Source organism: Scatophagus argus, chromosome 24, assembly GCF_020382885.2.
Source record: "Scatophagus argus isolate fScaArg1 chromosome 24, fScaArg1.pri, whole genome shotgun sequence".
NCBI lineage: Eukaryota > Metazoa > Chordata > Actinopteri > Scatophagidae > Scatophagus > Scatophagus argus.
This window is the reverse complement of record NC_058516.1, coordinates 10,657,186-10,682,176: the sequence shown is the minus strand read 5'-3', so window position 1 is coordinate 10,682,176 and position 24,991 is coordinate 10,657,186. Positions and strand designations below refer to the sequence as shown.

Below are 24,991 nucleotides of genomic sequence, written 5' to 3'. Positions count from 1 at the left end.
CATGAAAAATACCTTCTGTGATTTTACGAATGTGCGAGAGAACAAGTGTGTGAGCGTGTGCGCGCTCACCACTGCGTTGTGCTCCACCCGAGCTCTGACTTGATCCACCTTGCCTGATATGACCCTGGGGAAAATGGAGGAGTCTGCACCTTTACAGAACAGATAGAGCTCACCTGTTCGCACACACAAAAGCAAAAAAAAAAAAAAAAAATGGAAAGTGTGTAACAGAGAAACCATACACACAAACCTCAATATATACATGCATATGAACAGTTGAAATTGAAGTGTATTACCAGTGTTGGACCTGACAATGACGCTCATCCTTCGTCTGACTGAGTCGAACGTCAAAACCTCCAGCAGCTCGAACCTGAAATACAAGACGTATATTTAAGACTAAGAGAAGGATTTGGATTTTGTTTGACTTAGCCAGTACTGATTAAATGCCTGGATCATCAGTTTGAAATCTGAAAATGCCAGCAACAATCATCTTTGTTCATCCCTGTTCTATATTTATACTCATAGCTAGAGGGCTGCTCATTTCACACAGTTACTAGGCTACTCCAACCTGTTGCAGCAGTGACCTAATATTACAATAATGCACACTAATCACTGCTCTGAAGTCACACACTTGCCACAAAGCTGGTGACAAAACCACATTATGTGAGTGAATATGTTAACATGCATTTGATGAAGATGAATAATATAATCTGTGGTTTGCCATGAGTAACGTCTAAAATAAATGAAAAGCCGATAACAGAATTGTTGCAGATGGTTAAGGAGATAAGCAGTAACGGGACACGCTCACCTCTCAATCTCATCCTCCCTGTTCAAGATCTCCATGTGACTGTCCTTGAGTCTCAGATAGGTGAAACCGAGCCTGCGGCACAGAGCAAAGCAGCATTATGGGAACGTTGTGAATGAGCCGACATGCGAGTGAAAGCAGAGGGAGAAACTAAATGTTTCTGAAAGCCTTATGTGTGTAGATGACTTCACCTGCAAATTCAACTGTCTGATTATTACTGACATTCTGTGTGTGTGTGTGTGTGTGTGTGTGTGCGCGCGCTCCACCTCTTCATGCCCTCCACCAGCGCCACCTCGTCTGGAGATGAGGAGATGTAGAACGAGCTGGACTTTCCCTGGTGGATGCCATGCTTGATCCCGTCCACAGTCTCCTCCTCCTTCACCTGCACCGTGTGGCACAAACACAACGCCCGGAAAAACAGCTCCTGGTGCTCCTGTGGTGCGCGGACGACACGGTGTTAGCCTTACACGTAGACACACACACGCGCACAAATACATCGTAAGTGATGCAACACTCACCCTGGCTTCTGGACCTGGTGATGTGTCAATCATGTCCATACCGGCTGAACCAGGCATCACCTACAACAACACATTAAGTACACTTAAATATGAAAGTGTCTGTTAAAAAGTCTGTTCAGTATCCATTATATGCTATTCACAAAAACAAAAACAGAAGGATCAGTAAATGAGAAAGAATGAATTCAGGAGTCCCACAGCTTGAGGAAAGACGCTTCGCATGTCTCTTAGTAAGGCAGCAGATACTTCTGTATCGCAAACATCTGTCCGTCCTTACTTGTCCGTTGCAGATAGCATGAGGTACGTAAACATGCCCGTCCACACAGCACTCTATGAACTCCATGTTGTTCTCTGTCAGAGTCCCTGTCTTGTCTGTAAACACATATTCCACCTGTGCGGAGAGCAGGACAAGCAGTATCTCAGCATGTTATGCCCGTCTCTATTAATTCACACGTCCAACGTCCAATCATAGCAGCTACTCATATATTTGAATCTCTAACTGACTTCTCAGTACGCGGCACAGTAAGTTTAGTGTCGTTCTCTCCTACCTGTCCCAGCTCCTCGTTCAGGTCTGACGTGTTGACCACGGCTCTCTCTCCCAGCTCCTCGTCAAACATCTCGTCGTCCCACATGATGAAATAGGAGCCCAGGAACTTCTGCATCTCCACGGTGACGTACATGGACACGGGGATGATGTAGTTGAAAAGAACCATGAAGGCCAAGAAGTCCGTGAACGCCCTGATCACCTGAAGAAGAGGAGAAGGAGGTAGAGCATGGGAAGGTTTAAGAGGGGTTGAAGGGGAATCGTTCGTTTCTCAGACTTGATGTGGTGAACGAACTCACGATGTGTCTCTGTCTCTCCGTTTCAGTCCTCTGGTTGTACCAGGGCTCGTCTCTGTTGGGGTCGGCCTGCCACACATATTTCAGCGCCGTGTTGATGATGGCTTTGCTGATGAGAATGCACAAGTAGACCACCAGGTAAGCATTCATTGACCTGCAGGGGGGGACAAAAGAAATGCTTTACATACCAGAGTCAGCGCAAGTCCACATAGACACCATGCACTAAAAAATATCAGTGATCAAAAATAAAGACAGTGCTCTTGTACACTGTGCTTGTCAGAAGGGATTCTTGCACAAAGGGAACAGCTGAGCCAAGTTCCTTTTTGGCAAAATGAAGACAAATGCAATTCCAATGAGTTAATCAGACACACACTGTTAAGATGTGTAAATGTAATCCACCCACGGTCAGTCATATCTACACGCCATCTGGATACAAGATGCACGTCTGCGCCAGATGGAGAGAAACTGATCCAGTCGGTGCAGTGACTGGATCAAAACAAGGACTCTCAAGCAGTGAATAGTGAACAAATGCAGAGATGGGTGGACGGGGGGGGGCGACATACCAATGATTATCTAAGCCGGCCTGCAGCCAAAGGGCGTCAAGCGTGCACAGGGACGTCTTCATAATGGGGATATGAAAATGAGCAAAAGGGAGGGAGCTTACTTTTCCACTGCAGACCGTTTTTGACACTTGGACTGGTAGTTGAGGGCCATCTTGGTTTCCATGCCAGTGTAGATGGCAACCGCTAAAGGCAGGAGGAGATGAAAGTAAGGTTAGTTCTTGGTACCACCATTTTTTTTTCCTCCACAGCTTTCAATCACATCTGTCAGTCTTCATCAGTGGACAGGGCTCAGTTGTCATGGAGATGTATGCAAGCACATGCCTGCTGCCAAGGCAACTAAATTTTCATACTCGGATCACTTAATGACAACTTAGCAAACATCCGCTAATGAAGACAATGAAAAGCAGTGGAAAGAAAAAAGCTAGCAAGCAGGCTTTGAGTTAAGTTTTTTGGGGTTTTTTTTGCCAAACAGAGGTTTCTTTTTGTAGAATATTAATAGAATATTCAGATATTTGAGGTGATATTACCATAGATGTACTCTGTGTTCTTGAGCGTGGCTCCTCGCAGCAGCAGGTTCTCCGATCCTAACGGCCTACAAACACACAAAAAGCTCAATTTTAGACCGTTTATTCGCTCTTATCTGGAAGGTTTTATGACTTTATTCTTTTAATCCCGCAAACACGTGCGCCGTCCAATAACAAAATCCTGTGTGTGAGCTGAACAAGAACTAAATGTGATAGAAACAAACTGATGGATTGATCTTCAGTACGGAGCTGGTAATCTGTGATATGTTTGGTGCTTTTGGATTACCTGGCCACTGGCTCGCTATCCATGTAGATGTTGATGCGGCCCACAAATCTGCATAGAACGAAGTGAGGAAAGACATGTTTCAGATATTTACTGTGCAAGAAAGTTCTCTTTCAGTTGTGGGTTTGTATGTGTTTGCGTATATGGGTTGTACTGACTTGTACAGGTCCGGCTGTGGTTGTTCACATTCTATAGTAGCGTGGATGGAGTCAACCTCCCCCTCTGTCCTGTAGGCTTTGGTGTCCTGAACTGCATAGTATGTCTAGGAGGGAAGTCGAACGGATGGGAAAATAAAAAGTGAGGACGATAAAAGAGGGCGGGGCTTTTGCAATGAAAGCTTAAAAAAAGATAAATCCAGCTGGATAAAGTGCACTCAGTGTGTTCTGCATGTTAACACACACACACACACGCCCACCTTGTGGCTGCTCTCTCCGTCCAGGCTGGCTGTAGTAACAAAGCAGGTCCCATCATCTCGGGATGAGGACAGGAGGATGAGATCGCAGGGGAAAGTCTCATCCTCTTTCACCAAGACGACGTCTCCAACCTGAGACAGAAAGACAGACACAAGCGCACACACACACACACACACACAGATGAGGCGTCCCACAGTCAAAAATTTGTCTCAGTAGCATTTTTTTTTTTTTTTAGCTGAGCTCACTTTATGACTTGGTGACCAATAAAAACTGAATACATTAATGCACCACTTACACCGACTTTCCGTCTCTTACTATAGACGCAGAGTCCTTAAGGACGGCATGTCGTTCATCCTGTCAGTATTGCTAATGCAGTTTTTACTAATGCGGTTTGCCTAACAAGCTAGCTGGAAACCCCTCAAGATCAGCCGACAGTCACAAACGTTTGCTCTTTCACCGACTGTTGATCCTGTAACAGATACCTCAGTCTCTGGCATATTACATAACATGGATTAATGTAACAGCTAAAAGCAAAACTGCACTCAAGTGTGTGCCTTAACTCACAGGCAGACACACACACACACACACAGACATGCACACACAGCTTAGTAGCAGTAAAATCCCTTGGCATGAGCCAATAAAACAAATGCACCAAAGGTCTGTTCATGTTACATGGAGTGAAAGTGAATTATCAGGTGACATACACAAACACGTGGTTGTGTTTCCACCACTTATGGGGACATTATATAGACTTACATTCATGTGCTGCAGACTCACCCTAACCTTAACCTCAGCCTAACCTCACCCTGCACCCACCCTGAGTTTGCGACTTTGCTTTCGGACCACTTTCCCATGCTGCACCACGTGGACAGGACACTGGTTGACAGAGTTGTCTGCTTTGTGTCTCAGCCAGTCCTCATAGCCCTGACAGAAAGAAAAAGAGATGTGATGACGTACATGTGTGTGTGTGTGAGAGTGTGTAGCTTCTTCTAACAGTGCGCTGTTTAATGTTAGCGCCAACAAAGCAGAGCGTAGTGAGATTAAAGCGGTCATGAAAACCTGCGCCTCTCACCTGTTTGATGGCGGTGACTGTGATGACGAAGAAGAGCGGCAGTCCGCTCGTGATCGGACTGGTGGGAGTGTCGATGATCAACTGAAGTGACACGCACGGAATTAAATGATGGACATGGATTAAGGGCGGAATCAGAAATCTAAACAACAGGCAGCTTTAAAAAGGGGGAAGACTAATACCTGACTTTACAGGCCTCTTGTAATAAGAAGTGCAAACCTAATGATGGGCCTAATCCCCTCAACACAAAACAATTTATTTTGGTTCTTTTGATTACATTGGCTGAACTGAAAAGCTGCACCTGTCCTACTATACTCCTGGAATATAGTGACTTTAACCACACTAACAGTTGCTTTTTATCTGCTTAATAGTCCTGTAAAAAAAAAGTCATACAAAACATGCAAAATAACACTAAAAAACACAGCAAATTATATAATAAAGACCAGGATATGAAGGTTAAAATTATAATAAGTAATGTATTGTAAGATATTTATTAAAATTTAAGATATTTCTTAAAATAATTTAAGGGCGAAATAAAAGCATGTTTTACAGCGGAAAGATAATTAAATATATTTAAAAGCTCCATAAAAGTAAAACAGAAAATGCTTTTACCTGAACCAGAAATATGATGAGAAAGTAGAAGTTGGCGACTCTCCTGAACTGCTCAAACATATTCTTGGGGATGAAGTTCCAGAATGTGTACTGGAAACATGAAACGTTGAGCGTCAGTGTTTAAATCCCAGCCACGGTGCCAAACCAGAGCTTCCGAACAGACTCAACAGGCCAAGGGTCTCAATCAAGTCAATGACAAAGTCCTTTTTAATAAATATGATATTATAGGAGTAGGACCGGATATTTCAATAAGCACTTCAGAAACAAACCACTATTGCATTACCAATATAAAGCTACTATAAACCAGAGCCATAGAGATCATTTTACAAAATGATCACTCTGCATTTGTTATGCTGTAATTTCTTTATTCAGTTTTCATTTTTAATGTCATGATAACATTGTGCTTTAGACCTGTTCAGGTTTAGGCACAAGAACATCTGCTTAGGAAAAATGCTCCTGTTCTGCCTTTAAATACCTGCTTTTGGTGCCACATGAATGACTACAAAATGTTCCAAAGGCTTATAAAATGACCTGGCTTATTGGTTGCGGTGCCAACCAGTGGCTAATGTGGCTAAACAGATAATGCTGAGAGAATCACATCAGCTTTCAAAATAAATCAAAATCCTTCCCAATGCTCCTGAAGACAAGCTTGAATCAAAGTGTGTTGTGATCTCCCTGTGGGTGTTTTCCCTGACCTTGGACGAGACTATTCTGTTGTCAGGGAACCGTTGTTGTATGAAGGCCTCGGTTCCTGGAGGAGGCTCCTTTTGTCCAATGTAAATCGTCCTGCTGTCCACCCAGTTCTCCTCGCCGACGCACTGCAGGGAAAAACGGAAACAAATGCAAAGCTCAGGATTCCTTTTTCTGATTAAAACATCACGACAAACCGCACGTGACATTTTTATCGGACGCCAAAATTTGAATGGGTTTTCATAGCAGGTAAATAAGAGCATGTAGATTCACACGCACCCTATCAATGTACTCCTACACACTAATAACATACCATATGTGACACACACACACACACACACACTAGCAGACGTTTACAGAGAGTTTGAATGAATGAGTAATCTCTCCTCAATGAATGACAGCTTTTGTTACCACGAATACACAGACCTGCATGTGACTTAGACTGGAATGCAGGATACACACACACAGACACACAGTGCAGACACGCACAAATTCCCACGCGTGCACACACACACACACACACACACACGCAGTTTGATAAGACATAGCTGTTTTAAATCAATCAATTGGAGCAAATTGTTTTGTTTTTCTTTGGAAGGGGTGGGGTGTTAAAAATTCAAAAGAAAAACAACAGACTGAAACATGTCTAAAGGGCGTTCGTGTCATAGCAGGTTGTAGCTAACTTTAACTACCTGATCAGTCTGAACTGTGGTAACCAGAACGAGGGGCAGGCCCGGGCAAGACACACCTAACACACCCTCTTTCTCTTTCATTCCATCTTTCTTTTCTCTCTCTCTCTCGCATTTTCAATTTCCATTTTTATTTGAATTCTTTATTTACATGAGCAAAACAAACAAACAAAAAAAGGTTTCATGCCAAAGCAGTTTATAGAAGATTCAAGATTTTACTACATATTATCTTAGATCTAAGATAGTAAAACAGATTACATTATTCCAAGTTTATTCACCATATGAGACATATGTGGCCACCTCTTGCTTATAATTTTATATTATGTCCCAAGATTGAGAAATACTGCATGAATGGTTTAATACCATTTCTGAAATAACAGCAATGCCAAGTAAAACCAGAGCCTCAAGCTATTGTTTTTAATTTATCTGATCATCAGCTCACCGGTGCTTTCTTAACTGTCATGCCATCGCTACTTTTGGTATCCCGTTGCAATCTTCTCCTTTTGCTATTTTTGTAACAGCAGTTTATGTATCTCTGAAGAAGCTTCTTGGATGAGAGGCGAAACGTCTTCCAGAAAACTTCACGGAACTATTCTGCCTTGACCATGACCTGCATGACTGAGAATCTCCACGGATATCTTGTCTGTAATCATCACCAGCTTTTATCACCATACAGTATGTACATAACACAGTACGCTACAATTTCACATGTGACTGTGTGAACAAATTTTTGTCCCCACAACTACGCACACACACACACACACACACACACATACAAGCTAACAAAAGGTGACGTAATCTGTGGTCAGTGAATGAGATTGAGTGTCAAGAGGCTGCATGGCCCAGTTTCTATACTCTCTGTCTCTCTTACACTCATGCACACACACAGACACACACACACAGACACACACACACATCCACATACATATATGGTAGCAGGTTAACTCACTCCTCTAAGATTACCTTGTTTAAGGTGGAGGGCTATTTATAACCTGTGACCTTCAACTGAAGGGAAAATTTAAAGCAAAGGAGAATTGACAAACAGATAAATAAAACAAAATGGCTGTCTTCAAGACAACCATGACCGTATTTCCTCCCTACATCCCTGACTTCTTTACTTTTTTTGAAGGACAGTATTGATGCTGGACCGTATTAACTGAATGATATCTGATTCGCAGCGAAGGAGGAGATGGAAACCAGACCGCCCGCCGACGCAGTGTTACCGTTCCTCCCCTTCTCTGCCAACCTGGCTGCCCCGTCTGCTTCACCCAACAGGTTTCATACACACTTCCTGCTAGTCGTCTGCGTATGGAGATGAGCCACACATGCACCAGAGCAGCTGACGCACGATCATTGAGGTCTGTTGTGCAGTAAATCAGCTGATCTTAAAGCTGAGGTGGGCTGAGCAAATCATCTAATTTGTGAGACATTTTCTGGTTCGGTCCTCCAAAAATTTCGCTTCTGTGAGCTCATTATCTTCCGCCTTTTGGCTTTTGGTCGGACAAAACAGGATGCCTGAAGGCAACCGTGAATGAGAGTGTAGTGGCGCCATATTTGAAACAACTGAGTGACACATCAGATTTATCATTCAGGATTCATTCACTCCTGGATTACGATTGGATTGCGCTGCAGCCCTCATTAGAACAACTAAGAAATAACTCACATGAAGCTTTCTAGGAAACTTTTAATTTGAAATTTGCAAGAATGTCTCACCGTTCATACAGCTTTAGGGTGGTACATCAGACAAGCAAAACTGGAAATCTACCCAACCCTACCGAGAATCACTGGGCCTCCTCTCTTACTGTCATCTTTTCCATTTTGTCCTTAATGCAGCTTTATTGGTTTTCTCACCTCTCCATCTCTCACCGCAACCCGAATGGCCTCTAAGCCCGACAATCTCTCCTATTGATTACGTTTGGCTTTCATCCGGATTTAAGCTTTTTAACATGAAAGCCTCTCTGTGTTTAATCGAATAAAACGGCACATTCGCAAAAATAAAAGCTGGGCTTATAAAATAAAACCGGACCCGGTTTGGATCGGGCCTTTAGCCTTCGGATGTAACCGGAGGCTTCGGGCTATTCTGGAGCTTGATAATCACTTTTAGCGGCGTTTCGTGTTACAGGACGCGGCAGGTTTCAGGGGTGTATTTATAGTTGGAAGGGAACCATTTGTGGTCAGGGGAGAGAGATGGAGAGAGTTTGCATGCTTTGTTTCTGTCTGCCTCACTCAGCACCCACATCCACTTTCTTTAGAGCCACATTAGTAGAAAGCACACACACACACACACACGCGTACACACTCAGGCAAATACATCCCTGCAACATCAAACATGTATGAGAGCAGGCATACACACACAATGTTAGATCTGTAGTCACTGGTCCACAGGATATATTTAGAAGACAGACAAGCCTCACTTCTCCTATTCTTCTTGTGAAGTGTGTGTGTGTGTGTGTGTGTGTGTGTGTGTGGGTGTGTTTTCTCTATGTTTTTGACGTAGACAGAAAGATGGGGAAACCCATCCGAGGTCTGTTTATTATTTTTAGAGTGAGGGATTTACATGTAGGGTTATATTTGAGGGAAATTAAGGGTTAGAGCACGAATAAACACAAGCGTGCGCACAAACGGCCATGTGTGTTTTTGAAGAAATGAAACTAACACAGTGAATGTTATTTTTAATTGCAATCATACCTTTCGAACTGAGTCACACATTTTTCTACTTTGGAAACGTAGCTTCAAGTACAGCAAGTACTGTCTTCTTCTTCTTATTATTATTATTATCATTAACTTCTAAATACATATAACTAATCTTTCACTCTTTTAATAATCAGTAAATGAAAAAAAAATAGTGTAACTGCATTAAATGTTAAGATGAGTCTGCTATCGTCCATATATTGGGAAACAGTGTGACGTTTAATGTAAAAGTGACATTTGACTTCTGTAGATCTTTATGGCTGCCAGTCAAACAGGTGCTGCCAAATGCTTGCTTCATAAACACTTGTTTATGTTATTAAATAAAGAAAACAACATCAACTATCGCATCTTGATGACTTAAATCTCAAATGCATTGTGTTGTCCGTGCTTTAAAAATTATGGGCATTTTTTTCCCCCCACAGGACCTGAACACAGCATCAGAGAGCCACAAACTGAAGCCCCACTGTGACCTGGAACAGAGGATCATAATGTAAACAGGAAGAGCTGTACCCACCCACTCACACACAGATGACACACACTTCCTGAAACAAGGAGGCCCCCCACTCCCCCCCACCGGCCACCACAGAGGAGGAAGAGAGAGAGAGAGAGAGAGACTCAGAGGTGGGAAAAGTATAAATAAATAACAATATTTGATGGGAGTGTGTCTTAAACAACCAGACAGGCAGTGTTACCAACAGAAAAGAGGCCATCTTGATAAAAGGAGGCACAAAAAACTTTGAAGACATCCTCTAAAATTCACATTTCAATGAGATCCGACATACTGCTATGCTTGCGCTCAAACAGGAAATTCATTTCCACAGGCGGGCAAACACAGACGCATCCATAAAAAATCCATTATTATACCATAGCATGACTTCGATATGGCTTACACACACACACACACAGCGACAACAAACCATTACAGAGCAAAGTAATATAAAGCAAACACATTATAATTCCAGGCTCAGTCAAAATATTCTACACTAGGACACCAGCCCTCCGCCAGATACTTTTATTATTCGTGGTCTTGCTCATTCTGGTGGCCTTTTTCCCCATATGCACCAGTTTGTAAGCCGAGGTCGTTATGAGCAGGGCCGACAGATCCTTTGCAAATAGCACCCCAAAGAGTTCTGTGTTGTTTTCCTGACACTTTTACTTTGTTGCTCTTTCTTTTTGCTACGCCTAGTTACTTTTGCTGCACCTTGGAACCTTGTTATGAAAGCTTTTACAGCATATCTTGTAAAAACATTTATTGCATGGTTATGGTTGGACAAAAGAAGATAGATATATAGATAGATTTATATAGATATGCACTAGTGGCAGTTGTGCATGTGTGATTTGGGGCTGTAATCATCAAAAATGACTCGGCTGAGAAAAACAAATGACAAATGAGAGTATTTTCAAATTTAGTGCACTCAGGTGTGTTCACCAACTTAACTGTGGCGAATTTCAGACTTTAGAAAACAGCACATCCCACGTCCCTTCGGTAACACTGTAGTTAGTGCTGTATGGTGCCTGGCGAGTAAAGATAACATTTACAGGACACAAAAGAGAAATCACTGCACCGCACACAAATCACTATTGTTCGTCTGCAGTTTTAAGGCTGTTGTTCCGCTTGTGACCAATCCTAAAGTGTTTAAATGTTTTGTTGTTTTTTTTTTTTTTTTTTTATCTCCCGCTGCAACAGGCGGAGCTGAAAATAACTCTGACCAAAAGCCACGACAACCTGCTCGCTGTGATACCGCCGACGGACAGGGCGCATCCCCCTTCACGCACACACACTTCTGCAATCTAAACTCTGCGTCGTATATCAGGGTCGCGTGTGCAAACTGAGACTGAGCGCGTGAAGTGTGTGTTATCTCTCTCTCTCTCTGCTGCCACTGAGCGACAGAGATAAGAGAAATCCTGTCCCCTTCCCCTGTAATCGCTGGGCGTTCAATATAGACATTCAGTTAGTCTGCTGCTCATTGGGGGGTGTGTGTGTGTGTGTGTGTGTGATATGTATGTGCCTGTGTGATATCCTCCTGGTATCTGTGTGTCTAAGTGTGTGTGTTACCTGAGTCACAGATTAAATACCAGCTGTGCTCCCCATCTGTCACCATGCCGTCAGCCTCGCTCTGGCCACCAGGCCAAATAAGATAATAATAAATCGGCATCATCCGCCTTCAAACGTCACCCCTCCGCCTTTAACCACGGCGATGGCTTCACGGCCTGCGGCGTCAGAGCCTGTGTTTAAAGGCGGCAAAAGTCAAAGGCTATCAGGCTGATGAAAGCTGCCCGTAAAAGGAGCTTTTTTTTTATCACCAAACTCGACCAATCAGAGATTTGTGATTCGAAACGGTTGATATTTTAATTCAACCTTGCGCAAATATTGATATAAAATTGAAAAAAAAAAGGCAAACATATAAACAAGTCTAATTAACAGTGTCCTCATTTGTGCTACTGGAAACCTCTCCAGCAGTGATACCTCTCCTGTCCCAACAAGTGCACAGAACCTGTAGACGCTGTACAAGCAAGGATGAAAAAACGGCATTAAAAGTGCACAACAAGAGAGGTTAGTGACTCACATTTTAAAATAAAATAGATACCTGTGATTGTGCTACTGTTGTGTCTGCCTTGACTCAAGCCTCTCTGGCATTACCATAGACGAGTCAGCAGAATACTAATCAGTTAAAACCAAGCCAGTCTATAAAGCAAACTGTCTGTGTGTGTCCGGGGGGGGGATTTAGTGATCTGACTCCTCTGGTCTTCACTGCTTTGTAACCATTTACACACACACACACACACACACACAAACACATACTCTCAGCCTGATCACATGAGAGCACAGCAGGTATTAATCAGAGTCGGTGAACTTCACGATTCAGCGTTTGTTCTGGTCTGTGTGTACCCGTGTGTGTGTAAAACACCAACTGATGTTACAATAACTGTACACCTGCAGTTTCTCACACGTAAAGCCCAAATGATGCTGCGGTTTCGGGGCCGATACCTGCATTAGGAAGCAACATAGACAAATGGCTATAGAAAATATTAATATTATATATACACCGCCTTATATATTTAATTTTGTGACATTAATTCTGATTACTCAAAGTATCCTTTTGAATCTCCATATGTGCTGAAGCTTAACTTAAAGATGCACATGTTGAGACAATTCTCCTCCTTCTTAAGCTGAATGAACTCTTTAAACCCCCCCCTCCCCCCCTTTTTTTTTTGGATTGGCTGGAAAAATGCACCGTCACAAAGCTGAAAACTTACTACTACTACTACTACTACATTAGCATACTTCCATTTCTGATACAAGAAGAGATGCTGTTGGTAACAATTCCAAAGGACAAAGTGATTAATGATCTAATAGATTTAGAGGCACTGGCTTTTTCCTGCAAAGACTCGTAGCCTGAGGGAGAGTATCTGAGTGGAAACAGGACTGTGGAGATCATCCGTCACCTGCCTCCATTACCTATGTGGGTCAGCAGACCACTGTGGGGCTGTGTGTGTGTGTGTGTGTCAAAGCACTGTATAAGTTGCGTATGATTGCATAACACCACATTACCGCAGCTTGTATCTCTCTTATGAAAGAATGAGCACAGTTTAGTTTTATGTGCACACAGGAATACATCTTATGACCACTCCTTTCTGCTGAATCACTGTTGCCTTGTTTGCTAAACTACTGAAAGTGGGAATGGAGGAGAGGTGTAACCTTAGTGCTCCTGTCAGCTATACAAAGAAATTCATTAGCCTGGTTTTCACAGAGCGGATCTCAGCAGGGAACTGGGATAATACGCCTGCTGTACCACACTGCATGCATGACTTCTAGCTCAAGAAGAATTATGCCTCTTTAATGCCGAATATTTAATGTTTGAAAAGGTATTTTGTTTGAGTCCTCTGTGGCGGGATTTATACACACCTTCTCTGAAAGCTATTTCTGAAGGCAGAGTGTGATAACAAGCTGCTACAGGCAGTTACTGCATTCAGTGAAGTAGCTGCAGGACAATGCAGGTAGACGCAAGGCAGGAGGCAGACCGGCTCATAGGCCGACCGCTGCGACTGCCCTCGGAGCTGAATAGAGGAGCATTGTAGTGGATTTCACGAGGATAAGCGCAGTCATTCATTGGATGTCAAGGGAATAAACTTACACACACTTGCTTCATTGTGTCTGCTACTGTGTGTATGTGAGAAGAAGAAGCTGAAAAGGATAGTCACATGATCCCCCATGACTTGACCTAATGCTGCATTCAGGTCACATGAAAGCTTTGTGGTCCCAGCTTTTAGTACTTAAGGTGCTCTTGATCAGCTAAGTTTGTGAAATAATCGTGCAACGATTTCCATGCCGCGCGCCAGGAAGCCGCTTTCACCTTTGCTCTCTGTCTCTCACCATGCAGCAGTCGGTAGATTATGAAATGCCAATGAGTCAGCTCCACCGCGGATGCGCATCGACTCATAAACGTCAGACAAAAGACATGATGACTCAGTGTCGAGCTGTCAAAAATGTTCTCCCGTGTCCGAGAAGTGCGTGGAAACGTCCAGAAACGACCATGAAAAAGTCTGCTAGAGTCAGCTTTGTTGCAATAAGTTCAAACGACCGTTTCCTAGCATTACGAAGCTGCTACATCCAACACACACAGCACAGACTGAATCCAACCCGGTGAATGCACAATCGCAAATGATTAGCGAGCGATGAAGAAAGATTTAATTGCATCTGGAACACCGTGACAGCTCTGCTTCTCTCAGCAAAGCCTCCAGTTAAACATGTCTGTGTTTGTGTGTGTGTGTGTGTGTGTGGTACCCAGGTCACACTAAGTGCCTGCATTGATCCGTGGACACTCAGCTCGCTTTAAATAACTCCCACACTGCCACTGAAAGGCAGAGGGCCCAGCTTTTGCCAGGGTAACACCAGCAGGGGTTTTTACATTGAACACGTGGAAGAGACATCAGATGGATGCTGCAAAATGCTGTTGATTTTCAGGATATTTTCCGAACTTTTTTTTTTTTTTATCCCCCCCCCCCCCAAGTTATTCCGACTGATTTAGACCTGGGTGGTTTGCTGGGGTGAAGCTATTCAAAAGTTAGCATGAAGTCAGTCCAACTGAGATGCTAGCGAAGCAGATTTTAATGTGACAGCTGAAAATTGGGGGCAGCCGTGGCCCAGAGGTTGGAGAAGCGGCTTGTGATCGGAAGGTCGCTGGTTCGATTCCCCCACCGGACAGGCAGGAAAAATGTGAGTGTCGTGGAGTGATAACGTCCCCACCCCCTATTAGCCGGCTGATATGCCCTTGAGCAAGGCACTTAACTCCCAACATGCTCCCCGGGCGCTTGATGCAGCCCACTGCTCCTGTGTGTGTTTCACTGCATGTTGCATGTGTGTGTGTGTTTCAATCAGTGATGGATGCAGAGAAGGAATTTCCAGCTTGGGATTAATAAAGTAACTTAAATTCAAATTAAATTAAAAACGACAACAGAAGATTACTGATGTCACGGACACTATATGGACAAAAGTATTGGGTCACCCGACCATGACACCAACAGGGACTTTAATCGCATGGCATTTTAAATAAACAGACGGCTATAACAGCTTGTGCTCTTCTGGGAAGGCTTTTCACAAGATTTTGTGTGAGAATCCACCACGTGATGACAAAAATTTTTGACAAAGATTTTTTTCTTGAATATTTAATATTTCTACTGCTACCTGATTGACTCATCCACCTACAAAGCACTTAGGGTAGAATCTGTAATGCACTGATACTATTTGTAACAACCTGCATTCCTGTGGGGTTTCATTATGTGAGTCACTTCTGTTCATCACGCATTTTTATTATCCTAAGTGTGACCGTGCCATTAGCTGCTGGTCTGTTGTAAGCGTGTTTTGCCTCACTCTGATAGTGCTTTCACTTCCTGTTGTAAAGTAATGCTGCCTCCCAGGAGCTCAGGGGGAGGAAAAAAGGTACCAAAATGCTTTTAATACTTCAAATGTTTTTTCCAGTGTGTTTATTTCCCAACTTTTCATTCTCCTTGTCTCCCCTTAATTGCAGCACTTCTCCGTCTTCCCTAATGTTTGTCCTGTAGGGACACTGCTGCTTAATGGAGTTCACTGCACTGGTTCGTGTTGCGACACACACACTCAGGCCTGAAGCTGAGTCTACTGCTGCATCTCCACAACTACCTTTTTTTTATTTCATTATCACTTACTTTGCCCAATATAAAACGCTACTCCTGTGTCATACATGCCTGTCACATCAGCTGGGTTAGTCAACATGATGTGAGCGGCTGAGTGACATCAACCCTTCAGACTTCGGCTCACCGATAAACACAAACCGATTCCAACATTTTTGCAAAACTTCCCAAAAGCTGGGACCGACTGCGTTAGGTCTTTAAATGGACTCACTCTGCATGTTTAACCTTTCTCTCTCCCTCCATGCTGGCTCCTCGAAAAAGCCAGTCTGCCCCCTCCCCCGGTTGTTCTTGCAGGTCCAGGCTCCAGGCGACTCTAAATTGATCACATGATGATCACCCCCCCCCCGCCCCGCCTCTTTCTCTGCCTTTGAAACAACTTCAAAATTGCTCAAACAAAAGCACTTTTGAAAAGCACCGTATAATTACAACAGTTTCCGCATTTCACGACTCGTTTGGTTCCAATCCTCTGCAATACCTTAAATTTTACTTTAAAACAAGCTACCTTAAGATTCCTGCAATTACCTACTGCTGTGAATGCATTTCCATATCTGAATGAAAAGTATCACTCTGAACCTCATCCCATAAGGGTGACAACCAGTCATTTGACACTGACAGAGTTATGCACATCGGAGCTTCTCTATGTTCTGTTCCTCTATTAATATTGTACACCAAACTCTTCTCTGCTCTGTGCTGTTTTTAGCTCTTTTCTGTTCAGCTGAGCTTCGCTGCTGCCTGTCCTGTTCCGTCCTTTTCCGCTGTCACGTGTCCCCATGAATCCTGCTGCCCTTCCGTGACACGCGAGAAAACAGCTACACGCACACTCGATGTGTGTGTGACGGTGCAAGAGAGGAGAAAATGACTACACGGTCAGTTTGTTCTTCATTGTCTCCTTGACGACAGGCTCTTCCCCTCCTCTACTGTTATCTCAGTGTCTGAAATCCTCCATTCCTTCTGTAGATCCTGTCCCGCAACCATCATCCACGGATTCTTTTGCTTCTGACTGATGTTTGTCACAGTATAGCACCGTTAGAGTACATGACTTTGTGTTCGATAAGTGGGACGACACACAGACTGCTATGGAAATGTTTTTTTCTTCCCTCCATGTTCTATTGCTGAAACTTCATGATAGCAAGTGTGATTAGGACGTCTTAGTGGGGGAGTGGGGGGGGGATCACATGTTGGTCAAATCAGAGGGATGAGATGAGGCTAAGGGCATCATGTGGCCCTCATGAGACCAATCACCTGACCTGGGCCAAGCACCACCCTGGCAATGGATTCCTCTGAGTTATGAGATCTTTGTAAGAGCCTTTCCAGCTGTTAAAGCTAAAAGAAGCACATACATAGTCACAATTACAGGTGCCGAGGTGCTTATTTCAATTGTATATACAGAATGCACTCCGTGTTTAGAATGGCTGCAGCTGCAAGACAAAGTGATTGTGAAATTACTCACTGAACAAAAATGCACTTAAAATATACACAAATGCACTTCGCCCCTTGGCGCTGGCAGGACACCATGCTGGGTTTGATGCACAAAATCCTGGAAGAACGCCAGTCCACTGAGCCCTGCATCTATTCTACCAGAGTATAGATTTTAAACCATTAACTATGACAAAGAAATGATATCATAGTTGGGTCAACTGGTGTCTTTTTTTTTTTTTTTTTTTTAGTTTACTTACTTACTTACTTACTTTAGTTTCTGATGGAAAAACAGCATTTGTAAAAATCAGTCCTGCAGATTTACTGCCTAATCCAACCTGGGTCGCAAATTTAGCGGCGGCCTCTTTTGTTTGTGGCAATTACACTCAAATATTCATGTGGTGATTATTTATTAATGCTAAAATGCTACATGTAGCATGTTTAAGGGATTTAGCGTTGTCATTTGGGTCCAGCCTGATTAAGGCTGCACACAGTGAAATATAGTTATATGACGATTATTTATATTGTTCTCCTGGGTTCTACTTCTTCCAAGCGTGTGTGTAGTCAAGAACCACTTCCGACACGACTCTGACTGCTTGCTGGTTTAGTTGTCAACATTGCACGTCCATCGTATACTGCAGAATAACGATAACTTTGTGAGGCGAACTTTTTCAGCCGCGTCCGAATTGAATAAATGTAGTCATCATCTAGTCATGTGGAAACCAAAAAATGAATCCATCTATAAAGCCCATTTTGGCTATAATGTGACAACATGCCATCTTAATTCCATCAGAGATGTTTTATAAGCGCAGCGATATGCATGTTCAGTATTATATCACTTTGTGCTGTTCTGCTCTTGCAGACTGACAGGGCGGTTAGAGAAGATCACAGTCATCTACTGCCAAAGTGCACTGATAATGTTGCAGAGTAATCAATGTTGTTGTTCAGTTTTGGAAATCACTTGAGTGCTAAGCTGTTCCAACTGAATATTGAACATTCACGTACAATTCACTGCACTGTATATCATCTGCACTTCCAGGCAGTGATAATACTGTTGATGTACTACAGCTTGTTAAAAGGGCTTTGAGCTGGAAAAAAAAGTGGATTCACAAGTGCTCCCTTTGGATGTCCATGAAAAGCTTTTCACTGTGCATCAAGAGAAACTGCAGGAGCTCCGGGTTAATAAATCATGCTTTTGGGAGAGTAATATTCTCAAGAAAAAAGAAAACAAAGAAATGAAATGTGTATTTGTCCCCGCACAAAAATCTATGGAAAACTACTGTCTTCTGGAGATGTTACAGAGGATGCCTTTCACTTGTTTAGAGCCCAACCAACACATCAGTCGATTTTATCAGCCGATATCAGTATTGGCATGTATGTCACCTGATAATTTGTTTTTCCAGAACACAATGAAAGAATATAATTATTAAAATTTACTACTCTGCTGTCTCGTCTTGTTTTTTACTGCTTATGTGGATCCGGGCCTGGAGTGGGGGGGCAGAAGTCTCTGCAGGGAAGCCCAGACTGTCCTCTGCCCGGCTACTTCCACCAACTCATCTGGGGGGACACAGAAGCGTTCCCAGGCAAGACGAGAGACACCTTCCCTCAAATGTGTCCTGAGTCTGCCCTGGGGCCTCGTCCCAGATGGACATGCTGGAACAACTTCCCAGGGAGACGTCCAGGAGCCATTCTAACCAGATTCCTGAACCACCCCAGCTGGCTCCTCTTGATGCGGAGGAGCAGCGGTTCTACTTTGAGTTTGAAGGACCTGACAATGTGCAATTCAGGCCGGTGGAAGGGGACCCGTATAGGTGAGCGCATAGTGGCCGGGCCTTTGCTCATGGGGCCCGGGCACTTTAAGATATTTAAGATAATTATCCCTAGTGTTAAAATGGTGAAAATAAACTGTAAAATATCATCCATTACATATCTTTGTCACAAGTGTTTGATAAACACATTTGAGTGATTATTGCAAAAACTTTTTATTATATGTTCTGTATATATAAAAAAAATGTAGAGAGTAAATTTTTTTTTACTGTCTTAAATTTGCTTTAAGCAGGGAAACAATCACCATTTAACATTACCTTTTGTTCAACTTTGCATTGTTGCAAAGACAGCTGAAATCCAACTAGACTATCCAGAAGAAATGGTTCCCAGACTGCCTGAATGACATATCTCTATGCTTTTTTGAAGCCCTTAATTAACAGGAGCTGCTGTGGGTACAGCATGCTGTGGTGCTGCTCGCTCTTACGGCCGACCTCATCGCCTCTCGAGCTTTAGGATGAAGACGCATAAACTGAGAGAAGGCAGATGCAGCGTGATTCCAAACAAAGTCAGGGGGAAGGATGCAAACAGCACAAGATGGATCCAACTTCACTCCACATTGCACCAAATGAAGCATGAAGGCATTTCCTCAAGGTAATATTGTTCAACCAGGGGCAGAAGTTTGGATTACAGCAAATGTCCATCATCTACCAAAAGCATACATTTCTCCTTGAATGTATTTTAAGAAAGAAAATGGCCTCCCTTTCAGCACCTGCCTTTGACATCTAAACTAAAAGTCTGCAACACTCAAGAGAAGACAACATCTATCTTCACGGGACTGATGGTAACCAAAACCAATTTCTTTCAAGTAGGCAAAATTCCGCTTCAACATACAGTAAAAGGTGAGTGCTACAAACCAATAATCCATATAATCAATAGTTCTTTAACGATGTCCTGCTAATGTCTGAGAAAACAAAGCAAAGAGAATGGAGAAGGGGGAGATGTTCGGACTAAATGGAAGAAGGTGGTGGGGGGGGAGGGATTGATGTGTGCAGAGTGCATTATCAGCATTTACATGTAGGAAGAGGGGGCATACACTCCCACTCCACTCTTCTTCCTCCCACTCTCCCTGTCTCTCTCTTTCTGACGCGAGGGCCGTGGGGGAATGAAGTGTTCCAGAGGCAAGTCGACCAGCTATCATTCCCTCAGACAGGGAGAACATTAAGGTGTTAGCTGCCCCCCTCAGCACTTTCACTGGCACCCCGGAGCAATGTTATGATGACCCAAGTTCAAGCATCTCTCCCTCCCTCCCTCCCTCTGTATCGGTCTCTCTCTTCGGACAGAGGCCTCTATGCACCATTAATCCTGAGCAATCCATCATCTGTCTCCTTGTTCAATGGGCTGTAATACACTGTTAATGTTACTGCAACAATGCTGATACAACCCCTTAATGGAGCTCACACACTTCAGCAGCTACTGTGTGAGGAATGTGAAAAGGAGATAAACTTTAAAAAAAAAAAAAAAAGGAGCATTATACAATTAAAAAACAAACCCTGAGGAGCCACAAGACGATGAACAGGAAACAAAAGCTGAATCGTTTCTCTGATATCAGTAAATCAGCCAAATCAGTAGATGAATTTGCCTCTTTGGACCCTGAACAGTTATTCCAATAAAACAAGGGTGGGAAAAAATTAAGCTCTCTTCAACATGATTAGAGATCAGAATAAGACGTGCCAACATGGTGACGATCATCGTGAGACTGTAGCATTTGGTGTTGACGATTTAGCTTACAGAAATTCGGTAGAGTTTGCACTCTGCTGCTCTACTTTTGTCATCATCTCTTATCCCGAAATATCTCCAAACTGCTGACACCGCTCCTCCTCTGCCTACCTGCTCTGCTCAGCTGATGAGAAGTTAATGTTTGCGTTGCAGTGAAGTGGTATCGAGTATGGTTGTATTAGAATAGTACCATAATAATATATATAATTTGTAATAATACCAGCATCGGTGTCAGTGCATTCCTATTCATAAATAATAAATATAGCAACTTCTGATCAACCCATATTAATTTCAAAGTTAACAACTTCCAGGTAGTGTAATCCAGTTCTGGTTTAAGCACCTCCCACTAATTGTTTAAACCACGCCCCCTCATAGTATAGATGAAGACAATGGTCTAGTCGCTCATCGCTAATGACTGCATCTGTATATTCTTATTTATTTAACCTAAAGTTCTAACATTAATATGAGTGTCTAATTCAGTTCTTACCATCCATTTGTGACTTATTAGCTGCTGCTTATTTAGCTCATACCTTCTCACGATGTAAACAAATGCAAAGGGCTGCTGGACGTGATTGAAAAGTGAAGCAGCAACCGGTCAAGCAGTGGCTTAGCGAGAGCCTGTAAACCCTTCAGGTAAAGAGGTTAACCCTGGTGCACTTTGTGGATTGCAGACAGTATGGACGAGTGGGTGTTAAATGATTAGCAGCAGGCTGAGAGGAAACCTGCTGCTGTTGCCGTACACATGAGAATGTTTCTAAAGCCATTACACAGCTACTGCTGGGCTTCAAAATAAAAGACTTTACTCCACCCGAGTCCTGAAAACAAACCTGATTCAGTAACTTATCTGGGTATCAAGGATCAGAAAGGACAAATATTTGAATTTCGAAAGTTATTCTGACACATTTAGAAGTCTTTTTGTGTCTGTCACGGCCCATTTATTCTAACTTGTCCTCTCAAGAGACAGCCTTGAGACGCCCTTAGGTGCTTGGCATAACTCAAAGTAACCCTGAGGAAAAGAGGAAATATTTAAATTTGTGTCTTATATTTGGCTGACTCAGGAATTGCTTCTCACCTTCAACTTGCTGCTATTTGATAAGCAAATACTGTCTAGATAGACCCCCCCCCCCCCCATTATTTCACCTCTTAAAACCACCACACAACAGTATCCTAGTGTATTTGGCTGTGGTTGGTGATTAAACTAAATCCCAGGATTAAAATACTTGCACTGGCAATCATTAGCAATCATACTGTCACCTCATTTTTGCACGGGGCTCCCTTGTGGAATCCCCTTCGAGCACACCGCAGGTGGCCTTGCTTCCCACCCCCCCCACGCCGAGGGGGATGGGAACTCCATTACAGACCACGCAAACGTCAGTCCACATTGTCAGCCGGTCGCTGCTTCTAAATTATTGACAGCTAGACAGAGCCAAGGAGTTCATGTGATCCGCTGCCCTCCGCGTCACCCAACTGCTACACTATTCCCACTTACTAGCCTGCGTGAACACTGCAGACACAACAATACGATCAACAGCCACTGTTCACTCGCTCCAGCGGTTGTTCTTGCCTCATATGCACAGATCAGATGCTTTGAGCTACAGCCTGCCGCCGGAGGGGTGGGGGCGACACATGTACCAATTAGAAAATACAGCAGGTGGGGAAATAGGAGATCGGTGATAGGCTTAGGTTTGAAAGTATAGCTGTAAAATGGATTAAGTGGGTGAAGGTATAGTGAACACCAGTAACCCTTTAATCTGCTATGTGAAGGCAGGAAGCCAGACAGAGAGAGAGGAGAGGCACTTCCTGCCCTGGAATCCAGATTAGTCAGCAGCAGAGGAATGCTGCCCGGCTGCTTTTACACATTCACATATACACACACATTTTATTTTTTATTTATTTATAACTGCATACTGTTACAACTGCTTATAATGCATTCAGAGATAAAGCATTCCTCGCGTCCTACAAAACAAGCAAGTTATCCTCGCATGCTTTGCACCCTCTATATCCTGTTTGCTGCTGTAACAATGTAATTTCTCAGTTATGGGACTAATAAAGGATTATCTTGTCTTATCTTATCTTAAGCAAGTAAGAACCACAACCCACCTAGGCTGGAGCCCATCCCAGATGACTACGGGCGAGAGGCGGGGTACGCCCTTGGACTGGTCGTCGGTCAGTCGCAGAGCTGACACGCAACGAAAGACAACGACAAACGCTCACACCTGGGGGCAATGTAGAGCAGCCAATTAACCTAATGTGCATGTTTTTGGGACTGCGGGAGGAAGTCGGAGTACCTGAAGAAAACCCACGCAGGCACCAGGAGGGCATACAAACTCCACACAGAAGGGCCCAGACTGGGACCCTGAAATCAGAGATTTGTTTTCCTAGAAGGCTACAAATGACCAATCAGTTACCAAAATAGCTCTAAATAATACATGAGAGGACCAAATGGGGCTGGTTTTACCTTTGACACACATGGGAGACCATCAAGGAACTATAAGACCACATTTGTGCTGTGCTTCCTCTAAGAACAACAATATGTGTAAATGCGGTGACTCCGGTTCTCCTTTCTACTGTGAACAGGGAACTCTAATGCAGCATCTGTTGCAATGACATCTGTTTGACATGGTTCTGCTTGGTGTTCTGTCCAGTCCGTCATTAGGTGGTATTAAAGCGGAGATTACTATTAAGTGGAGATTAAAATTAAGTGGGAAAAGAGATGTAAACTTTGTCTGCCATCAGCCCGTGGCTTCCGCAGTTCAACCTCAGCTTAGTCTCACAGGTGGACTTTATGTGCGGATTTATACCATTTGAATTATGAAATTAAGATCGATTTAAGCAAAAAATGAAAAAGCCCGACAGGAAGTCAACTCTTGGAGGTGTATGATGTGTATGTGTATGGCTAAACTTGGAACAACGAACTGTACTTTTAAAACTTTCGTAGCCTAAAACTAGCCGTGCGGCGAGGGAATGTAGGGAAGCGAGCCGGCAGAGTGGATACAGTACAAGTACACTGGGTCTCAGTGCTCCTACATGTCACTGTGATTACATTTTGTTCTCACTGAGCCTGGACGGGAGCGACAGCCACTGAGATTTCCAATTTGAAAAGCAAGCTTATAGGCTTGCGTAACATCCTGTGCTTTTTTACCTCATCAGAGATGGCAGCAAGAGAAGACCTCTAACGGTACAACTGGTATCCAAGCGGTACAGTGTGTTCTCAGTCATAATCACATTAATAAGCCAGTGATAGCATGTTTTTTTAATTCACATGACAGCAAGGTGACATGACATGCATATCGAAGGGTGGGAAACTATCAACTATTTTGATGTTGGTTATCATTGACCAAAATGCAGTGCTGTGACAGGTAATGCAGGTGTTCCCTGCAGCTGGTTTGTCATGGCGACAGAGCCAGCCAATCTAGACAGCCAGGCTCCTTATTCCTGCGTTTCCCCGCACTCATCAGCATTCTCATCATTTCATCAAATAGACAGACTGCTCCTTTATGGTCCACTCTAAGTCCAATTAATATGATCAAAGGCTACAGTTTAATTCTTTTGAAATTGGATAAACTCTGAGTGTGGGTCTCCACCTGTGTCTTCATTAATTATTATTTCAATTTGGAGTTGAGGCTCACATAAAATGTAATCAGATGAGTTTAATTCATTTTTAGGACATGTATTTATTTATGATAAATTCCAAATTAGTTTTAATTTTTTTTTTGCAAGATCCAAAAAGAAAAAATTCTTGAGCAAAATGTTCTTTCAGATTTCAGTCCTCAAGTTTGTCCCAACAGAGTCAGCTTGATTATGTTTTTCATTTTGTTTCACGTTATTGTGAAATAACTGCACACAAAATTAAAAATAAATAAAAATAACCCTGCATGTGAATTGCTGTTTTTGGATCAGTTCAGTGAACAAAGAACAAGCTCAAAAGTGTAACGGCTGTCGGCCCACAAAGCCGTCTGGTTCCTCAATAAAAGCCACAAATAAGCAACACATACAAACCAATGGTGGAAAAGCTCTCAAAAAAAAAAGACAAATCTGTTATTACCATCAATACCAGGGGATGTTCTGCTCCATATTATATGGTTCCAGTGTGATACATTCACACCTTGTTGTAAAGATTTGGCAACACTTCTGTTTTTTTTTTTTTATCTCCTTTAATATAGAAAAAAT

At 43.1% G+C, this 24,991-nt stretch overlaps 1 protein-coding gene and 3 long non-coding RNA genes across 6 annotated transcripts in view; 3 read left to right on the top strand and 1 right to left on the bottom strand.

The window, feature by feature from the left end:
- Positions 1-24,991, bottom strand: part of atp11a (ATPase phospholipid transporting 11A) — a 39,616-nt gene that overhangs the window by 12,679 nt on the left and 1,946 nt on the right. For all 3 annotated transcript variants that reach the window (XM_046382313.1, XM_046382314.1, XM_046382315.1), the window contains exons 2-18: positions 6,317-6,439; positions 5,622-5,711; positions 5,013-5,093; positions 4,757-4,864; positions 3,943-4,071; positions 3,686-3,789; positions 3,531-3,578; positions 3,248-3,312; positions 2,822-2,903; positions 2,161-2,311; positions 1,866-2,063; positions 1,595-1,708; positions 1,321-1,380; positions 1,069-1,235; positions 806-877; positions 294-367; positions 70-173 (exon numbers count right to left, since the gene is read on the bottom strand). In XM_046382313.1, coding sequence (XP_046238269.1) covers positions 70-173; positions 294-367; positions 806-877; positions 1,069-1,235; positions 1,321-1,380; positions 1,595-1,708; positions 1,866-2,063; positions 2,161-2,311; positions 2,822-2,903; positions 3,248-3,312; positions 3,531-3,578; positions 3,686-3,789; positions 3,943-4,071; positions 4,757-4,864; positions 5,013-5,093; positions 5,622-5,711; positions 6,317-6,439 — 1,770 coding nt within the window. The remainder of the gene's footprint in view (positions 1-69; positions 174-293; positions 368-805; positions 878-1,068; positions 1,236-1,320; positions 1,381-1,594; positions 1,709-1,865; positions 2,064-2,160; positions 2,312-2,821; positions 2,904-3,247; positions 3,313-3,530; positions 3,579-3,685; positions 3,790-3,942; positions 4,072-4,756; positions 4,865-5,012; positions 5,094-5,621; positions 5,712-6,316; positions 6,440-24,991) is intronic.
- On the top strand, positions 7,501-10,295 carry LOC124055520. Its single transcript, XR_006842695.1, has 3 exons — positions 7,501-7,675; positions 8,179-8,396; positions 10,114-10,295. It is a non-coding gene; the product is annotated as an uncharacterized LOC124055520 (long non-coding RNA).
- Positions 15,594-17,279, top strand: LOC124055519. The gene is made up of 3 exons (XR_006842694.1): positions 15,594-15,632; positions 15,721-15,787; positions 16,563-17,279. It is a non-coding gene; the product is annotated as an uncharacterized LOC124055519 (long non-coding RNA).
- LOC124055516 lies at positions 19,295-24,928 on the top strand. The gene is made up of 3 exons (XR_006842690.1): positions 19,295-19,696; positions 19,812-19,944; positions 22,901-24,928. It is a non-coding gene; the product is annotated as an uncharacterized LOC124055516 (long non-coding RNA).